General features: G+C 34.7%; 4 protein-coding genes and 1 pseudogene across 7 annotated transcripts; 3 read left to right on the forward strand and 2 right to left on the reverse strand.

The window, feature by feature from the left end:
* Positions 1 to 3,502: 3,502 nt before the first annotated feature.
* On the reverse strand, positions 3,503 to 5,200 carry LOC132186499 (GDSL esterase/lipase 1). The gene is made up of 5 exons (XM_088517315.1): positions 4,912 to 5,200; positions 4,700 to 4,830; positions 4,345 to 4,575; positions 3,993 to 4,236; positions 3,503 to 3,904 (listed from the first exon to the last, which is right to left on the reverse strand). The coding sequence occupies exons 1-5, from the start codon at positions 5,174 to 5,176 to the stop codon at positions 3,648 to 3,650; spliced, it is 1,128 nt and encodes a 375-aa protein (XP_088373441.1). The 5' UTR covers positions 5,177 to 5,200; the 3' UTR covers positions 3,503 to 3,647.
* Positions 5,201 to 7,536: 2,336 nt separating this feature from the next.
* Positions 7,537 to 11,315, forward strand: LOC132172731 (uncharacterized). Of its 3 annotated transcripts, XM_088517501.1 has the most exons (5): positions 7,537 to 7,659; positions 8,082 to 8,239; positions 8,329 to 8,452; positions 8,736 to 10,762; positions 10,971 to 11,122. In XM_088517501.1, the coding sequence occupies exons 4-5, from the start codon at positions 8,747 to 8,749 to the stop codon at positions 11,031 to 11,033; spliced, it is 2,079 nt and encodes a 692-aa protein (XP_088373627.1). In that variant the 5' UTR covers positions 7,537 to 7,659; positions 8,082 to 8,239; positions 8,329 to 8,452; positions 8,736 to 8,746; the 3' UTR covers positions 11,034 to 11,122. The 3 variants fall into 3 exon arrangements, with proteins under 3 accessions (XP_088373627.1, XP_088373625.1, XP_088373626.1); XM_088517499.1 differs by having other exon boundaries at positions 8,736 to 11,315; XM_088517500.1 differs by having other exon boundaries at positions 8,177 to 8,239; positions 8,736 to 11,315.
* A 4,355-nt stretch (positions 11,316 to 15,670) lies between these two features.
* On the forward strand, positions 15,671 to 17,298 carry LOC132187867 (GDSL esterase/lipase 1-like). The gene is made up of 5 exons (XM_088517502.1): positions 15,671 to 15,959; positions 16,040 to 16,164; positions 16,268 to 16,498; positions 16,599 to 16,842; positions 16,937 to 17,298. Exons 1-5 carry the CDS (start codon positions 15,698 to 15,700, stop codon positions 17,173 to 17,175), a joined length of 1,101 nt encoding a protein of 366 aa, XP_088373628.1. The 5' UTR covers positions 15,671 to 15,697; the 3' UTR covers positions 17,176 to 17,298.
* A 1,925-nt stretch (positions 17,299 to 19,223) lies between these two features.
* LOC132186506 (GDSL esterase/lipase 1-like) lies at positions 19,224 to 21,006 on the reverse strand (annotated as a pseudogene). Its single transcript, XR_015912646.1, has 5 exons — positions 20,659 to 21,006; positions 20,440 to 20,577; positions 20,080 to 20,310; positions 19,728 to 19,971; positions 19,224 to 19,643 (listed from the first exon to the last, which is right to left on the reverse strand). The product of XR_015912646.1 is annotated as a GDSL esterase/lipase 1-like (transcript).
* A 3,072-nt stretch (positions 21,007 to 24,078) lies between these two features.
* On the forward strand, positions 24,079 to 26,245 carry LOC132186503 (GDSL esterase/lipase 1). Its single transcript, XM_059600482.2, has 5 exons — positions 24,079 to 24,875; positions 24,956 to 25,080; positions 25,184 to 25,414; positions 25,515 to 25,758; positions 25,853 to 26,245. Exons 1-5 carry the CDS (start codon positions 24,614 to 24,616, stop codon positions 26,089 to 26,091), a joined length of 1,101 nt encoding a protein of 366 aa, XP_059456465.1. The 5' UTR covers positions 24,079 to 24,613; the 3' UTR covers positions 26,092 to 26,245.
* Positions 26,246 to 26,787: the final 542 nt, after the last annotated feature.

Genomic DNA, 26,787 nt, shown 5'->3' on the forward strand with positions numbered 1-26,787 from the left:
CGCTAATTACAGACAAATAGCGGCAACTTTAGGTTGCCGCTAATGATAGAGGAATAACGGCAACTTCAAGTTGCCGCTATTGACCTTTTCCAATTTTTTTTTTTTTTTATTTTAATTTTCTTATTACAAATAGTGGCAACTAAAAGTTGCCGGTAATACTGGATAAATAGCGGCAACTATGGGTTGCCGCTAATGATAGAGCAATAGCGGCAACTCCAAGTTGCCGCTATTGACTTTTTTTATTTTTTATTTTTTTAATTTTCTTATATCATTAGCGGCAACTTTATGTTGCCGCTAATGACACACAAATAGCGGCAACATAAAGGTTGCCGCTAATGATATACAATAGCGGCAACCTTAGAACCATTTTGAACCATTTTTTCCGGAAAACAAAAAAAAGTATTAGCGGCAACTCTAAGTCGCCGCTAATGACATACAAATAGCGGCAACTTTGAAAGTCGCCGGTATTTAGCTTCACTGTCCACTTACTACCAACCACCAAATAGCGGCCGCAAGTCGCCGGTATTTGTGAATAGCGGCAACTTTTTCCTTATTAGCGGCAACTTGGAGTCGCCGCTAATGACCATAATTTTTGTAGTGGATATTCACTAACCTCGGTGTTCCCCAGACAGAGAAGATAACTTACTGTCCGATACACATGGAGCAGCATACGGCTTTGCACCAACCATACCTACACGATGGAGGACATCCACTTATATATTTGCTTTGGCGAAGGTGAAGACCGTGAGCTGTCTGGGTTACCTAAATACCAAGAAAATATCTTGTCATTTCTAGTCTCATATATATTTTGCATATTTGGAGCACATGTGGGATATTTATTGCTAAAATACATAAGTTTTTTATGTGTGTATCATGCGTGTTCATTTGAATTTTGAGGGGGAAAACATGTTTTGATTTCCAATTTCTTGTTGATTACTAAGTCATATATTAAGGGGGAGTTTCTGTTATTCATGATCTTGCATTATCTTAATGCATTTTCCTATATGTGATCATGAGTTTTGGTTATGTTGTTCCAGTTCCACATATGTTTTGATGAGTTTTGTTGAGTGTTTTAGGAAACAAGATAACTTTTGTCAATTTGAGACAAAAAGGGGGAGTAAAATTGGGGAGATGATGGGTGACTCGTGCAATTGATTTTGTCACTAAATTGCCAAAGGGAGAGAATTTGTAAGTTCTTGTAGGCGTAATTTGGTAAGCAAAATGGGGACCAAAAGTACTAAGTTTCTTCATCCATGCAAGTACCATTCGGACGGGAAAACGTGCCATTCGAATGCTCGAAGAATTCTATTTTTTTTAGAGCGTTGTCTGTAATCTCGTCTGCACCCCGTTCGAATGAGATTGATAAACAAGAATTCCAGAGAGCCTCGTCTGCACCCCGTTCGGATGCGCCGCTCCAAGAAAGAAAGTTTGCGATGCGCTCCCGAGATTTTCCCTAGCTCTGTCCGGACTGAACTTTTCCCCGTCCAGACGGCCATGACCAAAATTCCACTTTGGCCGTGTTATTTAATCCTCATCCGGACGGGTCCGTCCGGATGGGTCCGTCCAGACGCCACCTACCTGTAAGAGTTTTAAATGATTTCAAACTGTGTCCTAGGTCTAGGGATTGTTGGGCTATTTTAAATACATCTCTATAGAAAAAGAAAGGTACGAATTTTAGAACCGTAGAGTTCGTGAGAGGCTGTGCTTGAGTAATCAATTGTTGTGAGCCTTATTATTCCTCGTAAAGGATTTTGTGTCAGTTTTATTGTGCTTAATTGAAGTCTATCGGAAGGGTCAGACAAAGGAGAATCACGTTGAAGAAGATTATGAGTGAGGAGACAAGTTGGAGGCTTGTCGATCTTACAGAGTCAAGGTCTTGCATCGGTTTGTAAGTTTTCCTAATGTCTGTAATTTCTGGATAATCTCTTGATAGTGATTTCCTAGGTTTGGCTGCCCCGGAAAGGTTTTACTTTTAGATCGTTTTCTAAAAAGTTTCCTCCTTGTCACCAAAATCCTTGTGTGTGATTATTCATATTTTGGTGATTGTTTGCATATATTTAAATATCTGTTAATCCCACATAAACTGTGATATTTATCTTTTAAGTGTTTTTCAAATGATATCAGAGCCAAGGTTATGGGTTCGAGTCGCGAGAGTATCAAGTTGAGGTGCAACAATTTCACTCTGCTCACTTGGACGGCTCTTAAAACAGGTCTTGCGGTGTGCGATTTCGAATGCCATAAAATGATTTGGCTTACCTCACGAGACACCAATTGGTTTTTAGATGAGATGGTCAAAGGCTCAATCCAACACCCCTCACACAAGAGTGTCACGCATACTCCAAGAGAAACGACACTCATATTAGCAGCAGCGGAAGCTAACTATGAGCTATGATATCAACTGTTGGGGAGATAAACACCAAGAGAGTCAAACAAAAGTAAATTAATATACATATTAGGACACCACTTCTAGCCCAAAAGCCTAAGCTTATGGGCTTGAGTCCACTTAGGTATATTAACCACTCTTATTCTTTATACTTTTCTCAATGTGGGCACAAACCTTACAAGTGTATGCATAACAGCGTTGATAGGCAAAAGTTAGAGCTAATACATTTTTATCAACGATAGGAATAGGTTTGTTGTTGATGACTTGCTTTTAAAAAAAAAAATCATATCAGTGTCTTTTTTCCATTGAAAATTCTGTACTGGTCTCTTTTTTCCATAGCTTGTTGTTCCCTTAATTATTTGAAATCTTAATGATACACTGTTCCCCAATCTCCATGCAACATATTTGTAAGCCTATTACTGTCGGTTTGGACAGTTTTCCGAATGATGATGTGGGATGGACCCTGTAAATATCTTGGTCTTTGCTGGGATTATTTGGCTAAGAAATATCAAAGGAAAAGGATCAAAGCTGCCGGCATTGTCCGACGGTGGATAGCTCTGATGCCTAAGTTAGTCACAGTGTTTAAGATAAAATATAACTTTGAAAGCGATCAACAAGGCAGAGAGAATAAGGATATTTTGTTAAGGAGAGGAAAGAAAAGTTACAAAAATCTGAGAAGGGACCCCCCTTTTATAGGCATCAGGTTGTGACTATTCACTTGACACTGTGGACTTTACCGAAGGTCCATGTGTCAAACAATATTTATATTCAAAGAAGGATAAAAAATATCATGCATATATATCCAATATTCCGAGAGTAACACTCAGTAGTCCATGTAAGACTCGGCATACCGAGTCTTAAGACCGAGCGTTGTGTTCCGAGTTCAGATAAGTATGAGTTACCGATCATAGGTTTTGATGAACAGTAAAAATTAACCGAGCTTCAGTAATGGGCCAATGGATTATTTTACCGAGCCCAATATAGCTGATCCATGATCCAACACTGTCGGTAAATGTATTTGGAGTAAAGGAAAAGAAAATTTAAAGGATTTGAATATATAGCATCTGTACGTGCAGTGCATCGACATGAATTGAAAACGATGTAGCACTTCACCAGAGTGCAGATATCATTAGAAACTGAAACAAAATTAGAACATCCAATCCTTATTACTTTAATGCATCTTCGAAAATACATAGTTTAGTTCAAAATCTTGAGCATACAAGCTAGGCAAGTGCAGTAAGCATATTGCGTAATTGCTTGTGGGTTAATTAATCTCGCTTTGCTTCTGTCCAAATAGTGCTTTTAGATTGTAAGGCCATGTGACATCAAGATTTCCATTCCATAATATTTTGGCTAGTTGCTCGTTAGCCTTTTCAGATGGATGAGCAGAGTCAAAAAACAGATATTCACTGGGGTTCCCACATAATTCATACTGATCTTTGATTGATCTCTTCCCTCCACAGCTTTGAATTCCTCTGTATGGACCACTTCCACAACATCCCATCTTCCCTTCTTTGAAACCTTCATAGAAAAGGTAAATTACAAATGCTTTTAATCGATCTATGATTAAAAAAACTATATTCTGAAAATGAAAATGGCTATTACATACCATATTTTAAAGGGTTATTCATTCTTTCGGTGATAAAATTGTAGAGATTGGTATATGAATATTTGAATCCTTCCAGCTGGCTCGTGAGGATCTGGAGGGCATGAAAGAGTGCTTTATTATGCCGTTTAACCAGTGCTGTAATTTCCTCACTATTTTCTGGCATTATTGCTTTCGTAGATGGAAAATAACCCGCTGGTGGCAAGTTTAGAAACCCAAATTTCCTTCCTCCTTTCCTATGTATTTCCTGACATATCAAAATATAATTACAAAGCACTTTAAAAATGAAAACCAAGAATAATCAAAATCAAGTATGTTTTAAATTTTGGATTCAACAATAGGCTGCTATTATTACTTTGATCACAGTTGTGAAGTTGCCAATCACCATATCTACATATTCTTCATGTGAGTAAGATCGAAGCAGGCTGGAGTTTGTAGTGAAAGGGGCTGCGTAATCGTTGGTTCCAATGCTAAATAAGTAAACAGCTCTGGACAACAATTTATTTGTTTGTGCTTCACCAAGTGTACGCTTCAACACCGTCTCCATGTTCTTGAAATATTTAAGTTGAGTGTTTAGGTCTATCACCTGATAATGACGAAGAACACAAAAAAAAACAAACAAAAAACAAAAAAACAAGTGCAAACAGAATCAATTAATGCGCTGCCATCAAGTGAAAATATTTGATAATTAGATATAGAAATACACATACCCATCCCCGACGAGAGCTATTTTCAACATTAAGAGCACGAGCTCCTGCTGATGCAAAGTTAGCCCCATCAGTATATCGAGGACAAGCGGGATGTAGATACGGTAGAATTAACGGCAATTTTGCATACTCAGCTGCAACAATAATGTTTCAAAAGTCAATTGTGCAACATTTAATTCAGGTACCAAAGAAAGAAACCCATGATTGTATATTACCTATGAAATCTGGAATTATACGGCCATTAGAAGCTCTTCCAGTGGGGTACTTGAAGAAGGTTTCCCCATAGGGCCAAACATTTGCCTGAAAATTAGTGGTGGTGTTGATATAGTTATTGTTTCCGGCATCAAATAATGAATCCCCGAAAATAAACAGGGCAGCAAGTTCCTCCGGTAGACAGGTGTGAGCAAGGCATTGGGTGATTGGGAGAATTAGGCATGCACACAAAACCAAGAAACAGAAATGGAACCTTAAACCCATCATGTTAAAACATGTTCAGTACCTTCTGCTAATTTCTCACTAGTTGTAATTTTCATTTATAGGCTGGTTTCTGCTTGCTGGCCGGTGAGCAAAAATGAAATAAATCATTATTTTCATTGAACTATTGGTTGTGTGAGCTAATCACACACTAAGATTGAATAAATGGTAGGTTAATAAGGACAAAAAAGTACACAATCACGGGTCTGACATCATATTAAACGTGTTTGTTGTGAGAGGAGGTGTGACATCATATTAAACGTGTTTGTTGTGAGAGGAGGTGTTGAAAGGTGTGAAGGAGTCTTGCATGCAAGATTCTTCTATTGTGAGTCTTTTTACAACTAATAAAATAGTTTTAAAAGCATGTAATAAAAATACTAGTCTTCACCCTAACCCTAACTAGAGACTTAATTAGCCACTCATGTTCATGAAAATAGTCAAAGTGCTAAACACTAACAAAACACAAATAATGAAATTAAAAATCACAATGTGAAGAACTGGCTTGCATCCAGCTTGCGGAGAAACACCACCGAATTAAGAGTAGAGATTTTTGGTTGCCAAGGAGAGTCAGCCAAGCATCTGCCAATTTTTTTTTGTTTTTAATTGAAGAGGAAAGAGGTTACAAGGGAGAAAGCGTCTGTCAAATTTAAAACCGAAAATCACTGATTAGAAATTGATCAAATTATATATCAAATTCACTAGCTAGCCTCCATGAATCACATATCATAAATTGGTATCAGCAAAAGTATATAAAACCGAGATAGCGTTTTGAGGCATTAGCTCCAAATTTAGGATGACCGAATCCTTTTAAGGTGATATCATCCTTAAAGGGTTAATCTTCCACCCCTAGGTTTTAGTTTTAAATCCAGAAACGAGTTTTGAGGTATTAAAACAAAAATATTAGCTTATGAAAATTTAGCTAATATCATTCAAAATATCTCAAAATACAACTCAAAAAACTTGCTTTTTCTCATGAAAATTTCTTCAAAAATATAGATGCAAAAACATAAACATAAACACCAATGAAGAAAAAACAACCAACAAAAATCTTTCTTCTCATATAAACGTGTTTTTTATATAAATAATAATAAAAAAGACAATAAAATTTTAATTTCCGTTTTTTTTTTTTAGATGTAGCAACGTCAGCGTTGGACGACGCTGGACTGCCTCTAGGATGCCGAATAGCATGACTCCCGAAATAATATTAGCGCCCTAGAAAGAAATTTTGCATTTGTAACAGCTCGATCTAGCACCTGTGACTGACTCACCAGAATTAAAAAATGTCCAATGAATCCCTCTGCTTTTATAGATGAGACAAACCTTTTTTTAAAAAAAAAAAAAAAAAAACAAACAAAGGGTGAATAAATACAATTTTTTTGGAATAAATAAAAAAAATTAGTCATGGTTTAAATTACAAATCGCTCAGTGGAATAAATAATATGGATAAATGAAAAATCAAACCGTGTGGGTTGGCCAAACCGACAGTCACCCCTTTCCTTTTTTTTTTAAATAAAAAATAAAAAATTTTAGCTTTTTAGCTTTTTAGTTTTTTTTTTTTTTTTTTTTAGTTTTTAGTTTTTAATGGTATTATATGAATATAAAAAAAGATATGACATTTTTAACACACTTTGGTAGTTTGATGGACTACTTTAACATATTTGAAACATTATGTGGATCTTTAAAAAATGGTTGTTAATTTGGGAGGATTTTTCCTTCTCCCACCCTCTAAAAAAAAAACACCTTTGCATCTCTTCGCTAGCTTTTGGGAAAGAGAGAGAAGCTTTTCCCTCTCTTCTTACTTATCTTTATTTTTCGAGGAATGTTAGACTCACAAACAAATTTTATAATTTTTTTTTTTTACAACATAATATGGCACAACAAGATTGAAAATAAAATAAATTTAACTTTGAAAATTATTTATAATCCTAACATTTTTCTTATTTTTCACTTTTCTTGTTCTCTTTCTTCTTATCCAGTGGCGGATCCACTGTGTTCCTTGGGGGTGCCACGGCACCCCCAAGGATTTAAAAAAAAATTTTTTTTTTTTATTTTTATAACCCACGGCACCCTCAAAAAAAAAAAAAAAAAAAAAAAAAAAAAAAAAATATTATCAAGTTATCAGTCTCCACTCTCCCGCAGGCCGCACAGGATTTCTAATTTTTTTTTTTTTTTTTTTTTTTTTTTTTGCACACGGCACCCTTAAAAAAAAAAAAAAAAAAAAAAAATTTACCAACCCAGGCTTCAGAAGTCGCCCGCACGCGCAAGGATTTGTAAAATTTTTTCTGATTTTTTAACACATGGGCCACGGCACCCTTAAAAAAAAAAAAAAAAAAAAAAATTTTACAATTTCACTTTGGCATCTCCCGCGCCCCTGGCTCCCAGCTGCCCACTGCCCAGCACCCCAGGCCCCATTCCTTCTCCAGACTCCAGTTCGGCTGTTCTCCAGTTCTCCCTCAACTCCGCAAGACCCAGTGACCCACACAGTCTAGGTGCTTAACATTTTTATTTTCTTTCACTTTCTTCAAGTTTCTCTCATTCTCTGCAACCGAACATGATTCCCTTGATTTATTATTGTCTCATTTCTTGTTAATTGTTAATTGTTATGCTTGATTCTGGTTGTGGTTGTGTTATACAAATTGTTTGTGATGTATTTAGGTATGATTTTCCATTATCCATGAGTTTTTTGCACATGACTAAATATTTGTGCACACCACATGTTTGACAAAATGCCTAAGTGACATTCTTGAGCCACTTACCTTGATTCATGACTTCAATTGCTCTTGTTTATTGTCATTATGGTTTAAGCTTTTGATTGTGAGGGATATAAGACTTTGTTTCCTTTTTTGGCCTTGCTCAAACTTAACACACATCACATGTTTGATGTAATATCTCAATGATGTGTTATGTGTAGTTGGTCAAATTTCCCTTGTTTTTCTTGGAGTGATTATGGCTAGTGGCGGAGCACCCCCCTAAAAAAAAATAAATCTCTAAGACGCTCTCTCTCAGTCTCAGATTCTCTCTAGTCTCTTCGTTCTCTGTTCCTTCTATCAAAGATTGTCAGATTCACAGGTAACTCCTTGTCTTCTCCTCCCTGGCTTCTCAATTGCTTTTGTAGTTTTATGTTCTAGTTTTAAATTTATATTTTGCTCATTTTACAGGAAGAGGGTTTGGGAGAAAAGTTCAAATACTTTGGTGTTTTCTACAATTCAGTTAATTTGGCCCTTTTGGGTTCGGCGGGTTCTTAGGAAATCGAAATCAAAGACACTCTCTTTATCTTCTCAGGTGAGTCACAACACTAATAATTTCCTGAACCCTAAACTTTTGTGCTACATTAATTTTTTATTCATCCTCTGTTTTTCCTCTGTTTAATTTGTGAGTTTTAAACTTTAATGTTTATTTTGTTGCTTATATCCATATAAACTTTGATTAAACATTAATTTAATTTCACTATTAATTCGACTGATTGAATAAACTTTAATATCTGTATGATTGCTTATTTTGTTGTTTAATGTTTATAAACTTTGATTGTCTCTTACGGGGTCGTGATTTAACTTGAAAATTTTAGGTTCATGAATCATGTCAAAATTTAAAACTATCGATTCATTCTTCAAAAGGAAAGAAGCTGACATTTCGAAAAGTAATACATTGTTGGAATCTAATGCCGAAACTTCAAATCCCAATGAGCGTCATCTTAAATCTCCAAGGGTTGAAGATGAAGAACATCCTTTTGAATCTCCAATTGCGGAAACACAAGAGATTTATTTTAAATCATCCACACTCAATGTTAATGAAGTTGATGTTTCTTCTATTTCTATAGAGCGAGATCCAGGATTACGTCCTCCGATGTGGGACTATCCAGTCAATCGACGTGATGAAATAAGACGGGCTTATTTGAAACATGGTCCAAATCGATTTATTCTTGCAAATTATCCACTTTCTGGACCAGAAAATCACCCTCGTCGCTTTCAAGCCTCTTGGTTCACACAATTTCCTTGGCTTGAGTATTCTCGTTCCAAGGATGCTGCATATTGTCTACCATGTTATCTTTTTACTATGAAAAGAGATGGACGTCCTGGATGGGATGTATTTACTATCAAGGGATTTAGAAATTGGAGAAAAGTTCATGAAGGAAAAAATTGTGCCTTTTTGACTCATATTGGGGAGGATCCTTGTTCACCTCATAATAATGCTATGAAATCTTATGAGGATTTACGAAATCAATCACGACATATCGATAAAGTATTGAATGCACAAAGTATGGAACAAATTCAAAATAATCGACTACGTGTGAAAACTTCTATTGATGTTACTCGGTGGCTTGCATTTCAAGGATGTGCGTCTAGAGGTCATGATGAGACTGTTGATTCAAAAAATCGAGGTAATTTTCTTGAGCTGATTAAACTTTTGGCATCATATAATGATAAAGTTGCAAGTGTTGTTTTGGAAAATGCTCCAAAATCTGCGAAGTATATTTCACATACAATTCAAAAGGAGATTTTGCAAGTCATTGCAAGTAAAGTGCGAGAGAAAATTCGTGAAGATATTGGAGACTCTAAATTTTGCATCATTGTTGATGAGGCACGTGATGAGTCTAAGAGAGAACAAATGGCAATTGTTTTGAGATTTGTTGACAAAGATGGTTTTATACAAGAACGTTTCTTTGATATAGTTCATGTTAAAGATACATCGGCATTGACTCTAAAGAATGGAATATCTGATGTTCTCTCTCGTTATTGCCTTGATATTCAAAATATCCGTGGACAAGGATACGATGGTGCTAGTAACATGCGTGGTGAATGGAAGGGATTGCAAGCATTATTTCTTAAAGATTGTTCTTGTGCATACTATGTTCATTGTTTTGCTCATCGATTACAATTAGCATTAGTTGCTGCATCTGGAGAGGTGTCTCTTGTTCATGTGTTCTTCACAAATTTGAACTTTGTTATCAATGTGGCCAGTGCTTCATGTAAACGTCATGATCAACTACAAGCTGTTCATGCAACACAAATTGCACATATGGAAGCTATTGGTGAGCTTGAAACTGGAAAAGGGGCTAATCAAATTGGCACTTTGAAACGAGCTGGTGATTCTCGTTGGGGTTCGCATTTTAATTCTATTTGTAGCCTAATAAGGATGTTTGATGCTACTTGTACAGTGCTTGAAGATGTTGAAAGAGAAGGAGGTACTTACTCTCAACGAGGAGATGCTAAGGCTGCTTATAAAATGCTTACATCCTTCGAGTTCATATTTATTTTACATCTAATGAAGGAAATTATGGGCATTACTGATGTTCTTTGTCAAGTTTTGCAGCAAAAATCTCAAGACATTTTGAATGCTATTAATTCAGTTTCTATTGCAAAAAAACTTATCCAAAAGTTGAGAGATGATGGTTGGGATAATTTGCTTGAGAACATTGTCTCTTTCTCCAAGAAAGCTGAAATTGGCATTCCGGATTTGAGTGCTCCTTATATTGAAGGTCGAGGTCGTAATCAAAAGAATCACATTACATTGGAGCATCATTATCATTTTGACATATTCAATACTACTATCGACTTTCAATTGCAAGAGCTTGATAGTAGGTTTGGTGAAAAGGCGATGGAACTTTTGACACTTAGCTCTGCTTTGAATCCAAAAGATGCTTATGAATCCTTTAAAATTGACGATATATGTATCCTTGCAGAGAAGTATTATCCTCTTGATTTTTCTGAGCAGGAGAAAATTAATTTGAGATATCAGTTGAGGTATTTTGAAGTTGATAAGCTTACTGATCCGACATTACAAAATTTGTCTTCCATTGCAGAATTATGCCAAGGATTGGCAAAGGCGAAAAAATCAAAGACATATGATCTTATTGATAGATTGATTCGTCTTGTTTTGACTCTTCCAGTGTCTACAGCAACTACCGAACGAGCATTTTCAGCAATGAAAATTGTTAAAACACGACTTCGTAACAAAATGGAGGATGATTTTCTTGCAAATAGTTTAGTTCTCTATATTGAAAGGGAAATTGCTGAGAGTTTCGATTTAGATTCGATACTTGATGATTTTGTACTTCTAAAAGACCGTAAAGTGCAGTTCTAGACACTTTTTTGTATTTCTATCTTTTTGATGTAGTGTCGACATGTTACATTTATAATATATCAATTTCAGCACATATTTATAAACTTTTATAGATATTTTTTGTGATGCAAATATTGTGTGAATTACCAAATTTTTAGGGTGAAAAAAAAATTTAGGACGTCAAAAAAATTTTAGCGGCACCCCCAATGTTAAATAGCTGGATCCGCCACTGTTCTTATCCGCAGGTAAGAAGTAGGGAAAATTAAACCATGAATGAACTTGGACTTTTCAACAATGTCAGTACTTGCGGCCCAAGCTTCAATACAATTATTTCGTAAATCAAAATTGTGCTCTCCTCAACGTTTAAAATTATAATAATGGAAGTCAAGAAAAGAAACGGATCCGACATACTTTTCTCCTCCTATGGCCGGCCATGACAATCTTTGTTAAGTTGGGCAAAGAATTATAGAATATATGTACATCATTATTTTCTACAATACATTCAATGTGGTCATGGTTTATTATTAATTTTCTACTTTATTATTAATTTTTTTCATGGTATGAAAGCTGCCAACGGTCTTTGATCCATACTGCATGTCCTGTTCTTTTCAGGGCAGTGTCTCCCTCTTTGGATTCCTACCCCGACATCCACTTAGAGAATTCATTCTCTCTCTCTCTATCGTCTTGCCGACACTATTGTCAATTGACAAAGTTTAAACTCTCTCACCTCAACAACCATAATATTAATATTATTCATATATATCGCCGGCCGGACCCTGTTCCATGAAAATGAAATTAAGAAAAACGATCGCAATATGATAGTACTCCATGTACACTTTTCACAGACACATCAACAAGTGGCCTAACTACTACAAAACCTCTTTAGTCATATGCCCTTAATTATGATCCTCTACACGCCGCAAGAGACACGGTGTGCATGGCACCTTAATTTGGTGGGACTTTCTTTCTTTCTCTCTCTCTCTCTTTTTCTTTTCTTTTTTTTTTTTTAATTTTTAATTTTTTATGTAGTAACAATTTCCAAATTGGGTAAGGATAAAAATAGCGTTAATATCATTTGTCCAAAAAATTTAAGCTGTACCTAGAAAAAAAAAAAAAAAAGGGGCTTACTGATAAAAAGTCGAAGTAAATTTAATTATTTAATCAATACTTCAAATATTTAATTAAAATGAGTGATGAATTGATGGAGTTAGGGTTCGAACTTACTACCTCTAACACTGATACTATATAAACAGGGGCGAAACCAGGGCAAGCCTAATTTTTTGTTTTTGTTTTTAAATATACCCTTAAAAACATTTGCTCCCCCACTACAAAAAAAATGACATTTTCTGACGTGGCTACAGTATAAGTTTTTTTGCCACGTCAGCAATTTTCTGACGGGTGAATTTTAAAACGTCGGAAAATAATTTTCTGACGTGTGAACAGTGGCACGTCAGAATTTTCTGACGTGTTTGTTTTGACACGTCAGAAAATTCTGACGTGCTAAAAATTGGAACGTCTGAAAAATTTTAACGATTTTAAATATTTAAAAATTATTTATTTTCTGACGTGGCAAAAGTTACCACGTCAGAAAAATTCTGACGTGTCGGACTGCCACGTCAGAAAATTCTGACGTGGTAATTCACCACGTCAGAAAATATATTTAAATATATTATTATATATATATGTGCAGATATTTTTTTTTTTCAAATAATTTTTTTTAGAGTGATTTCCTGACGTGCCAGGTGTAGCACGTCAGAAATTTCTGACGTGCTACACCTGGCACGTCAGGAAATTTTCAGAAATTTCCTCTAGCCATCCTGGCGGGCGTTTGAATTTTGAATTTTTTTGTTTTTTATCTTGTCTTTCCCCAACGCGCCATGCCTCCTCATTTGTTTTTCCCACTCCCTCAATATATCTCCCTTCTGTCCACAGATTGAAGAAAGCCGAAGAAGGAGAAGACAAAGAAAAGGCCGGAGAAGAGAAGAAGAAAAAGAAAAAGAAAAAGAAAGGGAGAAGATCAGAAGAAGAGAAGAAGAAAAAGAAAAAGAAAAAGAAATGGAGAAGAGAAGAAGAGGAGAAGCTGCAAAAGAAAAAGAAAGGGATAAGAGAAGAAGAGGAGAAGCAGAAGAAAAAAAAACAAAAGGAGAAGATCAGAAGAAGAAGAGGAAGAAGAAGAGAAAATTAGAAGAGAGAGAAAGAAAAATGAGAGCTCACCATGGTGCAGATCGTGCAGATTGATCTGTGTTGGAGAAACACAGATCTGCACGTACGGCAGCGTGAGGGAGCTGCCGTGCGTGCAGAGGAATTCAAAAAAAAATAATAATAATTTAATTAATTAATAATTAAAAATTCCAGAAAAAAAAAAATAAAAAAAAAATTAATTAATTTTTATTTAATTTTTTAATTTTCTGACGTGTGTCAGAACTACCACGTCAGAAAATTTTCTGACGTGGCAGAAATGACACGTCAGAAAATTTTCTGACGTGTCATTTCTGCCACGTCAGAAAAATTTTCTGACGTGTGAGTGGGTAACACGTCAGAATTTTCTGACGTGTTGCCTAGTCACACGTCAGGAAATTTTTTTTCCTGACACCTACGTTTCTGACACTCGACACGCGTCAGAAACGACCCGTCAGAAAAATTTCCTGACGTGTCGGACACTGGAACACGTCAGGAAACTCATGTCAGGAAAAAATGGTTTTTTTGTAGTGCCCAAACCTAAAAGTCTAGTTCCACCTCTCTATATAAATAGATAATTATATATTATATACAAGATGTAACTCATACATTTCTATCCATTTTTTCTCCTTTTTTATTAGCTTTAACTTTTGAAATAAATAGTGATTTAACAAATTATAAGCGAGATTCATAAAAATATCATATTTTAAACCCGTAATGCTTATAATAGACTCAAGATCATTGATCATCTCACATTGTTAATTGGCTGATGACTTTTGGTAGATGATATTTGGCACTCAATTGAAGGTGGGCCATGCAGAGAGAGAGAGTGATTGAGACGTAAGAGATACATAGAAAGCAGTGGTGGAGTCACATGGAGGCCAGAGGTGGCCATGGCCCCTTCGTGGGATTTTTTTTAAAAAAAAAATTCTACACATGCCCCTTCAAACTATTAAGAGAAAAATATATAAGTAGCCCCTAGGTGGAATTTTTTTAACTCCTCCATTACTCCTTGGCTTCTCAAATCTTGCACTTCAGCCTTCTTTTTCCGTTTTTTTTTTTTTTTTTTTTTTATTCTTTTCCAACCTTCTCTGCCAACTTCCTCTTTCTTTTTCTTTATTTTTTTTTTATTCTTATTTTTTTTTTCACCACTCACTTTGTTTTATATTATTTACTTTATTTTTTTGTCTCCCACCCACTCCCTTTCTCAAGCTTCCGGCTTCTTCTGTCCCTTTTTCTTCTCCCTCTCTCTCCCTCAGTGGTTTAGTACCTCTCAATTTCTACAATCAAATACTCTCTTAGGTTTCGACTTTATTAAATTAGGGCTTTTCGTATGTAAATTTGATATTAGTTCATTGTCAATGAATTTGATATTAGTTCACTGGAGTTTGATCCTGAATTGCGTCATCACATATGAGAATATGATGTTAATCAACGAGGTGTAAAATAACTCAACGCATGTCACACATTTTGAGGTTAGTACTCTAAATTCAATTTCTAATCTAAGTGGTCTTGTAATTTGAATATTTTTGTTATTAACTATTGAGAATATTGGTTGTTAAAATTTAAACATTTAACTGGAGAATTTGACACAATTCTAAGCTCAATTCATCATTGTATTTAAGTACCAGTGATTAGAAAAATAATAAAAAAATAGAAAAAAGTACCAGTTCATTACACGGTGCAAAAAGAAAAAAAAATTCCTAATAATCAAAAAAAAAAAAAAAAACTTAAGAAAAAAAATTTTAGTTAGCAGCCCCTTCAACATGAAAAGGCTGGCTTCGCCACTGGTGGAAAGAAAATGCGAGTTGTAGAAGTTACTAGATTTTGTCGTTAATTAGATGCGGAGAAGAACCCTTGTCCATTATTTGACTAGTTCTAAGTTGGTGTCGACAGCATGCCAAAGCTTCTTGGATAATCCACGTGAGTCGATCTGAATTGGGAAAACGTCTAAATAAGGTCGTCTGCTGATGGCTCTCATTTTTCTTTTTCTATATAATAAAGTAATCCACTTTTTTTTTTTTTTTTTTTTCTTTTATGACGATTTTTGCAATATAATATATGTACTCTACTTTATCATCCTTATCAATAATACCATTTATTTATTCAATATTGAACGTACGTATGTGATTAGCTCACACGCCCAACGAAGCAATCAGCCTGTGCTGAAAGTTCAACTCATCTCAAGCAATTTACATTTGATTTTTCCCCACCAGGAACCACAAACAGCCTATAAATGAAAATCGCAACAAATGAGAAATTAGCAAAAAGTACACTACAGGATTTAACATGATGGGTTTAAGGTTCCATTTATGTTTCTTGGTTTTGTGTGTGAGTCTTACTATCCCAACCAAATGCCTTGCTCAAACCTGCCTGCCGGAGGATCATGTTGCCTTGTTCATTTTCGGGGATTCACTTTTTGATGCCGGAAACAATAACTATATCAACACCACCAATGATTACCAGGCAAATGTTTGGCCCTATGGCGAAACTTTCTTTAAGTACCCCACTGGGAGACCTTCTGATGGCCGTCTCATTCCAGATTTCATAGGTACGTAAGATATAGTTACAGCCGGGTTTCTTTCTTTGTTGCACAATATTTGGCTTTTGAAACATTACATCTTGTTGCAGCTGAGTATTCAAAGTTGCCATTGACTCCACCATATCTACACCCTGCTGGTTATCATCGATACACTGATGGAGCTAACTTCGCATCATCAGGAGCTGGTGCTCTCGTTGAAACTCATCCAGGATTGGTATGTCTGATCAAGTATTTGCAGTTGATTGCAGAACATTAACTGATTATTATTTTTTATTTTTATTTATTTATTTATTTTTGTCTCGATCCGTTCTTATCAGGTGATAGACCTAAACACTCAACTCAAATATTTCAAGAATGTGGAGACGATGTTGAAGCGAAAAGTAGGTGAAACACAAGCCAAGAAATTGTTGTCGAGGGCTGTTTACTTAATTAGCATTGGAAACAACGATTACTTAGCCCCTTTCACTACAAACTCCAGTGTGCTTCTATCCTACTCTCCTCAAGAATATGTAGATATGGTGATTGGCAACTTGACAACCGTGATCAAAGTAATAAACAGTAAATGTTGAATTAATCCAAAATTTAAAACCATCTTGATTTTGATTATTTCTAAAGTGTTTTGTAATTATACTTAATTTGATGCGTCAGGAAATACATACGAAAGGAGGAAGAAAATTTGGGTTTCTAAGCTTGCTACCGCTGGGTTTTCTTCCATATACGAAAGCCTCAGCACCAGGAAACAGTGAGGAAATTACAGCACTGGTTAAACGGCATGATAAAGCACTCACTCATGCCTTACAAATCCTCACGAGCCAGCTGAAAGGATTCAAATATTCATATACCAATCTCTACAATTCTATCACCGAAAGAATGAATAACCCTTTAAAATATGGTATATATATGTCATAGCCATTTTCATTTTCAGAATATAGTTTTTTTAATCATAGACTAAAAGCATTTGTAATTTGCCTTTTCTATATATGAAGGTTTCAAAGAAGGGAAGATGGCATGTTGTGGAACTGGTCCATACAGAGGAATTCCAAGTTGTGGAGGGAAGAGATCAGTCAAAGAGTATGAATTATGTGGGAATGCCAGTGAATATCTGTTTTTTGACTCTGCTCATCCATCTGAAAAGGCTAACGAGCAACTAGCCAAGCTATTTTGGAATGGAAATCTTGATGTCACATGGCCTTACAATCTAAAAGCACTTATTGAACATAAGTGAGAGGGAGATTAATTAACTCACAATCAATTATTCATTTTGTTTACTGCACTTTCCCTTCTATATATGTCTTCTTTTGAAACTCGAGAGTTTGTACTAAACTATGTACTTGAGAAGATGCATTAAAGTAATAGGGATTGGATGTTCTAATTCTATTTCAGTTTCTCTTGATATCTGCAATATATCATGTGAAATGCTACAAGGTTTTCAATTTTTGTCTATGCACTTCAAAGTCTCTTTAAATTTTCTTTTCCTCTGCTCCAAATACATTTACCCATGGTTATTGGCTTGCAATATTTTGTATGAAAAACAATGTATCATTAAAGATTTCAAATAAGGAAAACCAGCACGCTATGGAAAGAAAAGACTAGTACATGATTTTCAAAATATGCCTCATTTGAATTTCGATAACTTCATTAATAAGTACATTTAAAAAGAAGAGCTGCAAAATCTTAAAGATAAAATAAAAGAATAAAATTTGAAGTGTACTTTTCTCTCAAGGAAAAGGAACTTGTAGAGAATATGTTTCCTATCGTCTCTATCGTCTCTATTGACCCTTAATTTACATAACGACCAAGTACGAAAACAAATAAATAAAGGGTAAATATATTAGAAGTTCTTGAGTCAACGAGCTCAAATTTTTATCTCATTAAGTCTTTTTTTTTTCGAAAATTTACTTTCTGGGTCAATCGAAATGTTAATAAAATCTCTACCGTCAAAATTTTTTAACAGCTGTTAATTCTAATCGAAACACACTGTTTCACCTCATTAATATATTAATTTTTTTTTAATTTAATTTAAAAATTAAATCTAAAATAAATAAAATAAAATAAAAAATTAAAAAAAAAAGAAAAAAAAAAAGAGGAGGAAAGCTCTTCCGATGATTGGAGAAGATAGAGGGAGTGAGGAGAAGATAAATGACAGTAAGTGTGCATTTGGGAGTGCGTTTTTAAAAAAATAATCTGCGATTTTAAACCAAATCGCAATTTTAGGGTGTTTGGAATTGCGATTTTAAAAACGCAAATTTTAAAATCGCAAAAAAATCTGCGATTTCCATAAACTGATTAGAGGGTGCTTATTTGAAAAAGTGCGAATTTAAAACAAAATCACGATTTCTATTAAAAAGATATTTGACACAATAGTTACCTTTTTTAGAACGGGAATGAAAAAAATACCAAGAATACCCACCTAAAATATATTAAAACCCTTCTTTTCTCTTTTTTTTTTTTTAATTTTTTCTTCATTCTCTGTCTTGTTCATTTTTATTGGTAATTTGGTCATGAAACCGCAATTTTATGCTAATGTTATCCAAACACTCAATTGATAAAAAAAGTAGTTTTTAGTATGTTTTACCAAACGTCTGTACGATTTTAAAAAGTAGCGATTTTAAAAATGTAATTTTTAACCAATTGGTTTTTAGATGAGATGGTCAAAGGCCCGATCCAACACCCCTCACACAAGAGTGTCATGCGTACTCTAAGAGAAACGACACTCATTTAGCAGCAGTGGAAGCTAACTAGGAGCTATGATATCAATTGTTGGGGAGATAAACACCAAGAGAGTCAAATAAGAGTAAATTAATATACATATTAGAACACAACTTTTAGCCCAAAAGCCTAAGCTTATGGGCATGAGTCCACTTAGGTATATTAACCACTCTTATTCTTTATACTTTTCTCAATGTAGGACACAAACCTTACAAGTGTATGCATAACAGCGTTGATAGGCAAGAGTTAGAGCTAATACATAGTTATCAATCATAGGAATAGGTTTGTCGTTGATGACTTGCTTTTAAAAAAAAGAAAAAATCATATCAGTGTCTTTTTTCCATTGAAAATTCTGTACTAGTCTCTTTTTTTTTTTTTTTCCATAGCCTGCTGTTCCCTTATTTGAAATGTTAATGATACACTGTTCTCCAATCTCCATGCAACATATTTGTAAGCCTATTACTGCAGGTAAATGTATTTGTAGTAAAGGAAAAGAAAATTTAAAGGATTTGAATATATAGCATCTATACGCGCGTACAGTGCATCGACATGATTGAAAACCATGTAGCATTTCACCAGAGTGCAGATATCATTAGAAACTGAAACAAAATTAGAACATCTAATCCTTATTACTTTAATGCATCTTCGAAAATACATAGTTTAGTTCAAAATCTTGAGCATACAAGCTAGGCAAGTGCAGTAAGCATAATGCGTAATTGCTTGTGGGTTAATTAATCTCGCTTTGCTTCTGTCCAAATAGTGCTTTTAGATTGTAAGGCCATGTGACATCAAGATTTCCATTCCATAATAGTTTGGCTAGTTGCTCGTTAGCCTTTTCAGATGGATGAGCAGAGTCAAAAAACAGATATTCACTGGGGTTCCCACATAATTCATACTGATCTTTGATTGATCTCTTCCCTCCACAGCTTTGAATTCCTCTGTATGGACCACTTCCACAACATCCCATCTTCCCTTCTTTGAAACCTTCATAGAAAAGGTAAATTACAAATGCTTTTAATCTATGATTAAAAAAACTATATTCTGAAAATGAAAATGGCTATTACATACCATATTTTAAAGGGTTATTCATTCTTTCGGTGATAAAATTGTAGAGATTGGTATATGAATATTTGAATCCTTCCAGCTGGCTCGTGAGGATCTGGAGGGCATGAGAGAGTGCTTTATTATGCCGTTTAACCAGTGCTGTAATTTCCTCAATATTTTCTGGCATTATTGCTTTCGTAGATGGAAAATAACCCGCTGGTGGCAAGTTTAGAAACCCAAATTTCCTTCCTCCTTTCCTATGTATTTCCTGACATATCAAAATATAATTACAAAGCACTTTAAAAATGAAAACCAAGAATAATCAAAATCAAGTATGTTTTAGATTTTGGATTCAACAATAGGCTACTATTATTACTTTGATCACAGTTGTGAAGTTGCCAATCACCATATCTACATATTCTTCATGTGAGTAAGATCGAAGCAGGCTGGAGTTTGTAGTGAAAGGGGCTGCGTAATCGTTGGTTCCAATGCTAAATAAGTAAACAGCTCTGGACAACAATTTCTTTGTTTGTGCTTCACCAAGTGTACGCTTCAACACCGTCTCCATGTTCTTGAAATATTTAAGTTGAGTGTTTAGGTCTATCACCTGATAATGACGAAGACCACAAAAAAAACAACAAAAAACAAAAAACAAAAAAACAAGTGCAAACAGAATCAATTAATGCGCTGCCATCAAGTGAAAATATTTGATAATTAGATATAGAAATACACATACCCATCCCCGACGAGAGCTACTTTCAACATTAAGAGCACCAGCTCCTGCTGATGCAAAGTTAGCCCCATCAGTATACTGTATATCGAGGATAGGCGGGATGTAGATACGGTAGAACTAAAGGCAATTTTGCATACTCAGCTGTAGCAATAATGTTTCAAAAGTCAATTGTGCAACAATTGATTCAGGTACCAAAGAAAGAAACCCATGATTGTATATTACCTATGAAATCTGGAATTAGACGGCCATTAGAAGCTCTTCCAGTGGGGTACTTGAAGAAGGTTTCCCCATAGGGCCAAACATTTGCCTGAAAATTAGTGGTAGTGTTGATATAGTTATTGTTTCCGGCATCAAATAATGAATCCCCGAAAATGAACAGGGCAGCAAGTTCCTCCGGCAGACAGGTTTGGGCAAGGCATTGGGTAATTGGGAGAATAAGGCATGCACACAAAACCAAGAAACAGAAATGGAACCTTAAACCCATCATGTTACAACATGTTCAGTACCTTCTGCTAATTTCTCACTAGTTGTAATTTTCATTTATAGGCTGGTTTCCGCTTGCTTGCCGGTGAGGAAAAATGAAATAAATCATTATTTTCATTAAAATATTGGTTGTGTGAGCTAATCACACACGAAGATTGAATAAATGGTAGGTTAATAAGGACAAAAAAGTACACAATCACGGGTCTAACATCATATTGAACGTGTTTGTTGTGAGAGGAGGTGTTGAAAGGTGTGAAGGAGTCTTGCATGCAAGATTCTTCTTTTGAGAGTCTTTTTACAACTAATAAAATAGTTTCTAGGCTTCACCCTTAACGTCCCTAACTAGAGACTTAATTAGCCACTCATGTTCATGAAAATAATCAAAGTGCTAAACACTAACAAATCACAAATAATGAAATTAAAAATCACAATGTGAAGAATTGGCTTGCATCCAGCTTGCAGAGAAACACCACCGAAATAAGAGTAGAGATTTTTGGCTGCTAAGGAGAGTCAGCCAAGCGTTTGCCAATTTTTATTTTATTTTTTTTAATGGAAGAGGACAGAGGTTACAAGGGAGGAAGCGTCTGTCAAATTTAAAACCGAAAATTATTGATCAGAAATTGATCAAATTATATATCAAATTCACTGGCCTCCATGAATCATTGATCTGAAATCGGTATCAGCAAAAGTATATAAAACCGAGATGGCGTTTTGAAGCATTAGCTCCAAATTTATGATGTCCGAATACCTTTAGGGTGATACCATCCTTAAAGAGTTAGCCTTCCACCTCTAGATTTTAGTTTTGAATCCAGAAAAGAGTTTTGAGGCATTAAAACCCAAATATTAGCTAATGAAAATTTAGCTAATATCACTCAAAATATCTCACAATACAACTCAAAAAACTTGCATTTTCTCATGGAAATTTCATCAAACATATAGAATGCAAAAACATAAACATAAACACCAATGGCGAAAAAAAAAAACCAACAAAAATCTTTCTTCTCATATAAACGTGTTTTTTATATAAATAATAATAAAAAAAGACAACAGAATTTTAATTTCCCTTTTTTTTTTTTCTTTTTAGATGCAACAACGTCAGCGTTGGACAACACTGGACTGCCTCTAGGATGCCGGATAGCATGACTCCCGAAATAATATTAGCGCCCTAGAAAGAAATTCTGCATTTGTAACAGCTCTAGCACCTGCAACTGACTCACCAGAATTAGAAAATGTCCAATGAATCTCTCTCCTTTTATAGATGAGATAAACCTTTTTTTTTTTTTTTCAAAAAAACAAATTTTTTAAAAAAACCAAAGGGTGAATAAATACAATTTTTTTTTGGAATAAATTAAAAAAATTAGTCATGGTTTAAATTACAAATCACTCATGTGGTATAAAAAATATGGATAAATGAAAAATCAAACCGTGTGGTTGGCCAAACCGACTGTCACCCCTTTCCTCTTTTTTTTTTTTAAAAAAAATATATATATATATATTTTTTAGTTTTTAATTTTTTTAATTTTTAATTTTAGTTTTTAAAAGAATAAGGGTATTATAGGAATATAAAAAAATATGGCCTTTTTGACACACTTTGGTAATTTGATGGACTACTTTAGCATATTTGAAACATCATGTGGCTCTTTAAAAAACGGCTGTTAATTTGAGAGGCTTTTTCCTTCTCCCACGCTCTTAAAAAAAAAAAAAAAAAAAAAAAAAAGAACACCTTTGCATTTCTCCACTAGCTAGCCGTTGGGAAAGAGAGAGAAGCTTCTCCCTGTCTTCTCACTTATCTTTATTTTTCGAGAATTACTAGGCTCACAAAAAGATTTTATAATTTTTTTTTTTTACAATATAATGTGGAACAACACGATTGAAAATGAGATAAATTTAACTTTTAAGAAATCTATCATATTATGCCACATCATGTTGTAATTTTTTTTTTAAAAAAAAAAAAAAAAAAAAAATTATTTGTAATCTTTAACATTTTCCTTACTTTTCACATTTGTTGTTCTCTTCATATCGGCAGGTAAGGAGTAAGAAAAATTAAACCATGAATGAACTTGGACTCTTCAACCATGTCAGTACTTGCGGCCCAAGCTTCAATATTGCAATTGAAAAAAAAAAAATTTATTGTAATCTTTAACATTTTCCTTACTTTTCACATTTGTTGTTCTCTTCTTATCGGCAGGTAAGGAGTAAGGAAAATTAAACCATGAATGAACTTGGACTTTTCAACAATGCCAGTACTTGCTGCCCAAGCTTCAATACAATTATTTCGTAAATCAAAATTGTGCTCTCCTCAACGTATACAACTATAATAATGGAAGTCAAGAAAAGAAACGGATCCGACATACTTTTCTCTACCTATGGCCGGCCATGACAATCTTTGTTAAGCTGGGCAAAGAATTATAGAATATATGTAAACCATCAACATGTACAATGTACATCATTATTTTCTACAATACATTCAATGCGGTCATGAGTACTAACTCTCTTTTTTCGTCCTTATCAATAATACCATTTATTTATTCAATCTTGAACGTACGTATGCAGTGACGGAGTTAGGATTCAATTCTTGTAAGGGCAGTATTAATAAGTTTTTTTTTTTTTTTTTTTTTAATGAGGAAATAAATAAAAAATAATAGTTAGCTTTTGCATGTAGACATTCACTTTACCGTTACTAGTAAAATAGTTGCATAAGATATGGTTAAATTTTTTTTATTTTTTTTTTTTTTTTTTCTGAAAATTACATTTACTTTGTATTTGATTTTTTTTCCTAACAGCATAAACTAAACATTGAGTGGATTAGAGAAATTTTATTGGGTGGGTTTGATTTTTGGAGCTCGGTAGTGTTGGGGTTTAATTTTTTGGCAATGGAAAGTGGAGGAGTGATTTTGATTGTTGGAAATTTGTAGTGGGTGAATTTTCTGCAGGTTTTATAAAGCAAATGGGTTAACCAATTTTCTAACAGCCCATTCCGCTTAGCCCAATTATAATCAACTAACAAACTAACCAAAACTCACCATTTTCTAACTTTCTATTTACAAAATTTAAGCAGCTTCTCTTATAATGGATGCCAGATGCATTCCACTACTTTTCCAAGCTATTCTTTGTCTCACACGTGGCCTTGAATTGCGTGCTTGGTTTTCAACTCACACCTAACGCTTCACCTCTCAAATCCTCAATTCATCTTCTCCCTTTCTTCTAAAATCTAACCCGGTCAACTCAGGAAAAAAGAAAGGAAAGAAAAAGTGAGTATTAGAGACTGAGAGACAGGTTTTGAGAAAGATGGGAAGGAAATGGTGAGAGAAAAGTGAGAAAAAGAGGGGGAAAAAAAGCAAGAGTATAGAACGAAAGAGAGAAGCTGAGATTACTCACAGAGTCAGTCATTGGACGCTGTAGGAGGTTTCTCTCTTTTCCTTGCTGACTGTCCGACTGTTGGCTTAGGAACTTAGGGTAAGTTTAATTTTTTTTTTTACCAGGGGCGCCCGCCCCTGGGTCGCCCCCTGTATATCCGCCGCTGTACGTATGTGATTAGCTCACACGCCCAATTAAGCAATCAGCCTGTGCTGAAAGTTCAACTCATCTCAGGCAAATTACATTTGATTTTTCCTCACCAGGAACCACAAAACAGGCTATAAATGAAAATCGCAACAAATGTGAAATTAACAAAAAGTACACAACAGGATTTTACATGATGGGTTTAAGGTTCCATTTATGTTTCTTGGTTTTGTGTGGGACTCTTATTATCCCAACCAAATGCCTTGCTCAAACCTGCCTGCCGGAGGATCATGTTGCCTTGTTCGTTTTCGGGGATTCACTTTTTGATGCCGGAAACAATAACTATATCAACACCACCAATGATTACCAGGCAAATGTTTGGCCCTATGGCGAAACTTTCTTTAAGTACCCCACTGGGAGACCTTCTGATGGCCGTCTCATTCCAGATTTCATAGGTACGTAAGATATAGTTACAGCCGGGTTTCTTTCTTTGTTGCACAATATTTGGCTTTTGAAACATTATATCTTGTTGCAGCTGAGTATTCAAAGTTGCCATTGACTCCACCATATCTACACCCTGCTGGTTATCATCGATACACTGATGGAGCTAACTTCGCATCATCAGGAGCTGGTGCTCTCGTTGAAACTCATCCAGGATTGGTATGTCTGATCAAGTATTTGCAGTTGATTGCAGAACATTAACTGATTATTATTTTTTATTTTTATTTATTTATTTATTTTTGTCTCGATCCGTTCTTATCAGGTGATAGACCTAAACACTCAACTCAAATATTTCAAGAATGTGGAGACGATGTTGAAGCGAAAAGTAGGTGAAACACAAGCCAAGAAATTGTTGTCGAGGGCTGTTTACTTAATTAGCATTGGAAACAACGATTACTTAGCCCCTTTCACTACAAACTCCAGTGTGCTTCTATCCTACTCTCCTCAAGAATATGTAGATATGGTGATTGGCAACTTGACAACCGTGATCAAAGTAATAAACAGTAAATGTTGAATTAATCCAAAATTTAAAACCATCTTGATTTTGATTATTTCTAAAGTGTTTTGTAATTATACTTAATTTGATGCGTCAGGAAATACATACGAAAGGAGGAAGAAAATTTGGGTTTCTAAGCTTGTTACCGCTGGGTTTTCTTCCATATACGAAAGCCTCAGCACCAGGAAACAGTGAGGAAATTACAGCACTGGTTAAACGGCATGATAAAGCACTCACTCATGCCTTACAAATCCTCACGAGCCAGCTGAAAGGATTCAAATATTCATATACCAATCTCTACAATTCTATCACCGAAAGAATGAATAACCCTTTAAAATATGGTATATATATGTCATAGCCATTTTCATTTTCAGAATATAGTTTTTTTAATCATAGACTAAAAGCATTTGTAATTTGCCTTTTCTATATATGAAGGTTTCAAAGAAGGGAAGATGGCATGTTGTGGAACTGGTCCATACAGAGGAATTCCAAGTTGTGGAGGGAAGAGATCAGTCAAAGAGTATGAATTATGTGGGAATGCCAGTGAATATCTGTTTTTTGACTCTGCTCATCCATCTGAAAAGGCTAACGAGCAACTAGCCAAGCTATTTTGGAATGGAAATCTTGATGTCACATGGCCTTACAATCTAAAAGCACTTATTGAACATAAGTGAGAGGGAGATTAATTAACTCACAATCAATTATTCATTTTGTTTACTGCACTTTCCCTTCTATATATGTCTTCTTTTGAAACTCGAGAGTTTGTACTAAACTATATATGCACTTGAGAAGATGCATTAAAGTAATAAGGATTGGATGTTCTAATTCTATTTCAGTTTCTCTTGATATCTGCAATATATCATGTGAAATGCTACAAGGTTTTCAATTTTTGTCTATGCACTACTCATATGCTCTTCAAAGTCTCTTTAAATTTTCTTTTCCTCTGCTCCAAATACATTTACCCATGGTTATTGGCTTGCAATATTTTGTATGAAAAACAATCTATCATTAAAGATTTCAAATAAGGAAAACCAGCAGGCTATGGAAAGAAAAGACTAGTACATAATTTTCAAAATATGCCTCATTTGAATTTCGATAACTTCATTAATAAGTACATTTAAAAAGAAGAGCTGCAAAATCTTAAAGATAAAATAAAAGAATAAAATTTGAAGTGTACTTTTCTCTCAAGGAAAAGGAACTTGTAGAGAATATGTTTCCTATCGTCTCTATCGTCTCTATTGACCCTTAATTTACATAACGACCAAGTACGAAAACAAATAAATAAAGGGTAAATATATTAGAAGTTCGAGTCAACGCGCTAAAATTTTTATCTCACTAAGTCTTTTTGTTTTTTCGAAAATTTACTCTCT

The sequence above is a fragment of the Corylus avellana genome, chromosome 6 (genome assembly GCF_965113065.1).
Source record: "Corylus avellana chromosome 6, dhCorAvel1.hap1.2, whole genome shotgun sequence".
NCBI lineage: Eukaryota > Viridiplantae > Streptophyta > Magnoliopsida > Fagales > Betulaceae > Corylus > Corylus avellana.

Bases quoted from the DNA above. Each gene is read 5' to 3' on its own strand.
- LOC132172731 (XM_088517499.1), top strand. From the start codon at position 8,747: ATGTCAAAATTTAAAACTATCGATTCATTCTTCAAAAGGAAAGAAGCT.
- LOC132186499 (XM_088517315.1), bottom strand. From the start codon at position 5,176: ATGATGGGTTTAAGGTTCCATTTCTGTTTCTTGGTTTTGTGTGCATGC. The intron at 4,576-4,699 runs GTATGTGTATTT...CGTCATTATCAG, and splicing joins ATAGCTCTCGTCGGGGATGG to GTGATAGACCTAAACACTCA. The intron at 4,237-4,344 runs GTAATAATAGCA...TTGATATGTCAG, and splicing joins ACTTCACAACTGTGATCAAA to GAAATACATAGGAAAGGAGG.
- LOC132186503 (XM_059600482.2), top strand. From the start codon at position 24,614: ATGATGGGTTTAAGGTTCCATTTATGTTTCTTGGTTTTGTGTGGGACT. The intron at 25,415-25,514 runs GTAATAAACAGT...TTGATGCGTCAG, and splicing joins ACTTGACAACCGTGATCAAA to GAAATACATACGAAAGGAGG. The intron at 25,759-25,852 runs GTATATATATGT...CTATATATGAAG, and splicing joins GAATAACCCTTTAAAATATG to GTTTCAAAGAAGGGAAGATG.
- LOC132187867 (XM_088517502.1), top strand. From the start codon at position 15,698: ATGATGGGTTTAAGGTTCCATTTATGTTTCTTGGTTTTGTGTGTGAGT. The intron at 16,499-16,598 runs GTAATAAACAGT...TTGATGCGTCAG, and splicing joins ACTTGACAACCGTGATCAAA to GAAATACATACGAAAGGAGG. The intron at 16,843-16,936 runs GTATATATATGT...CTATATATGAAG, and splicing joins GAATAACCCTTTAAAATATG to GTTTCAAAGAAGGGAAGATG.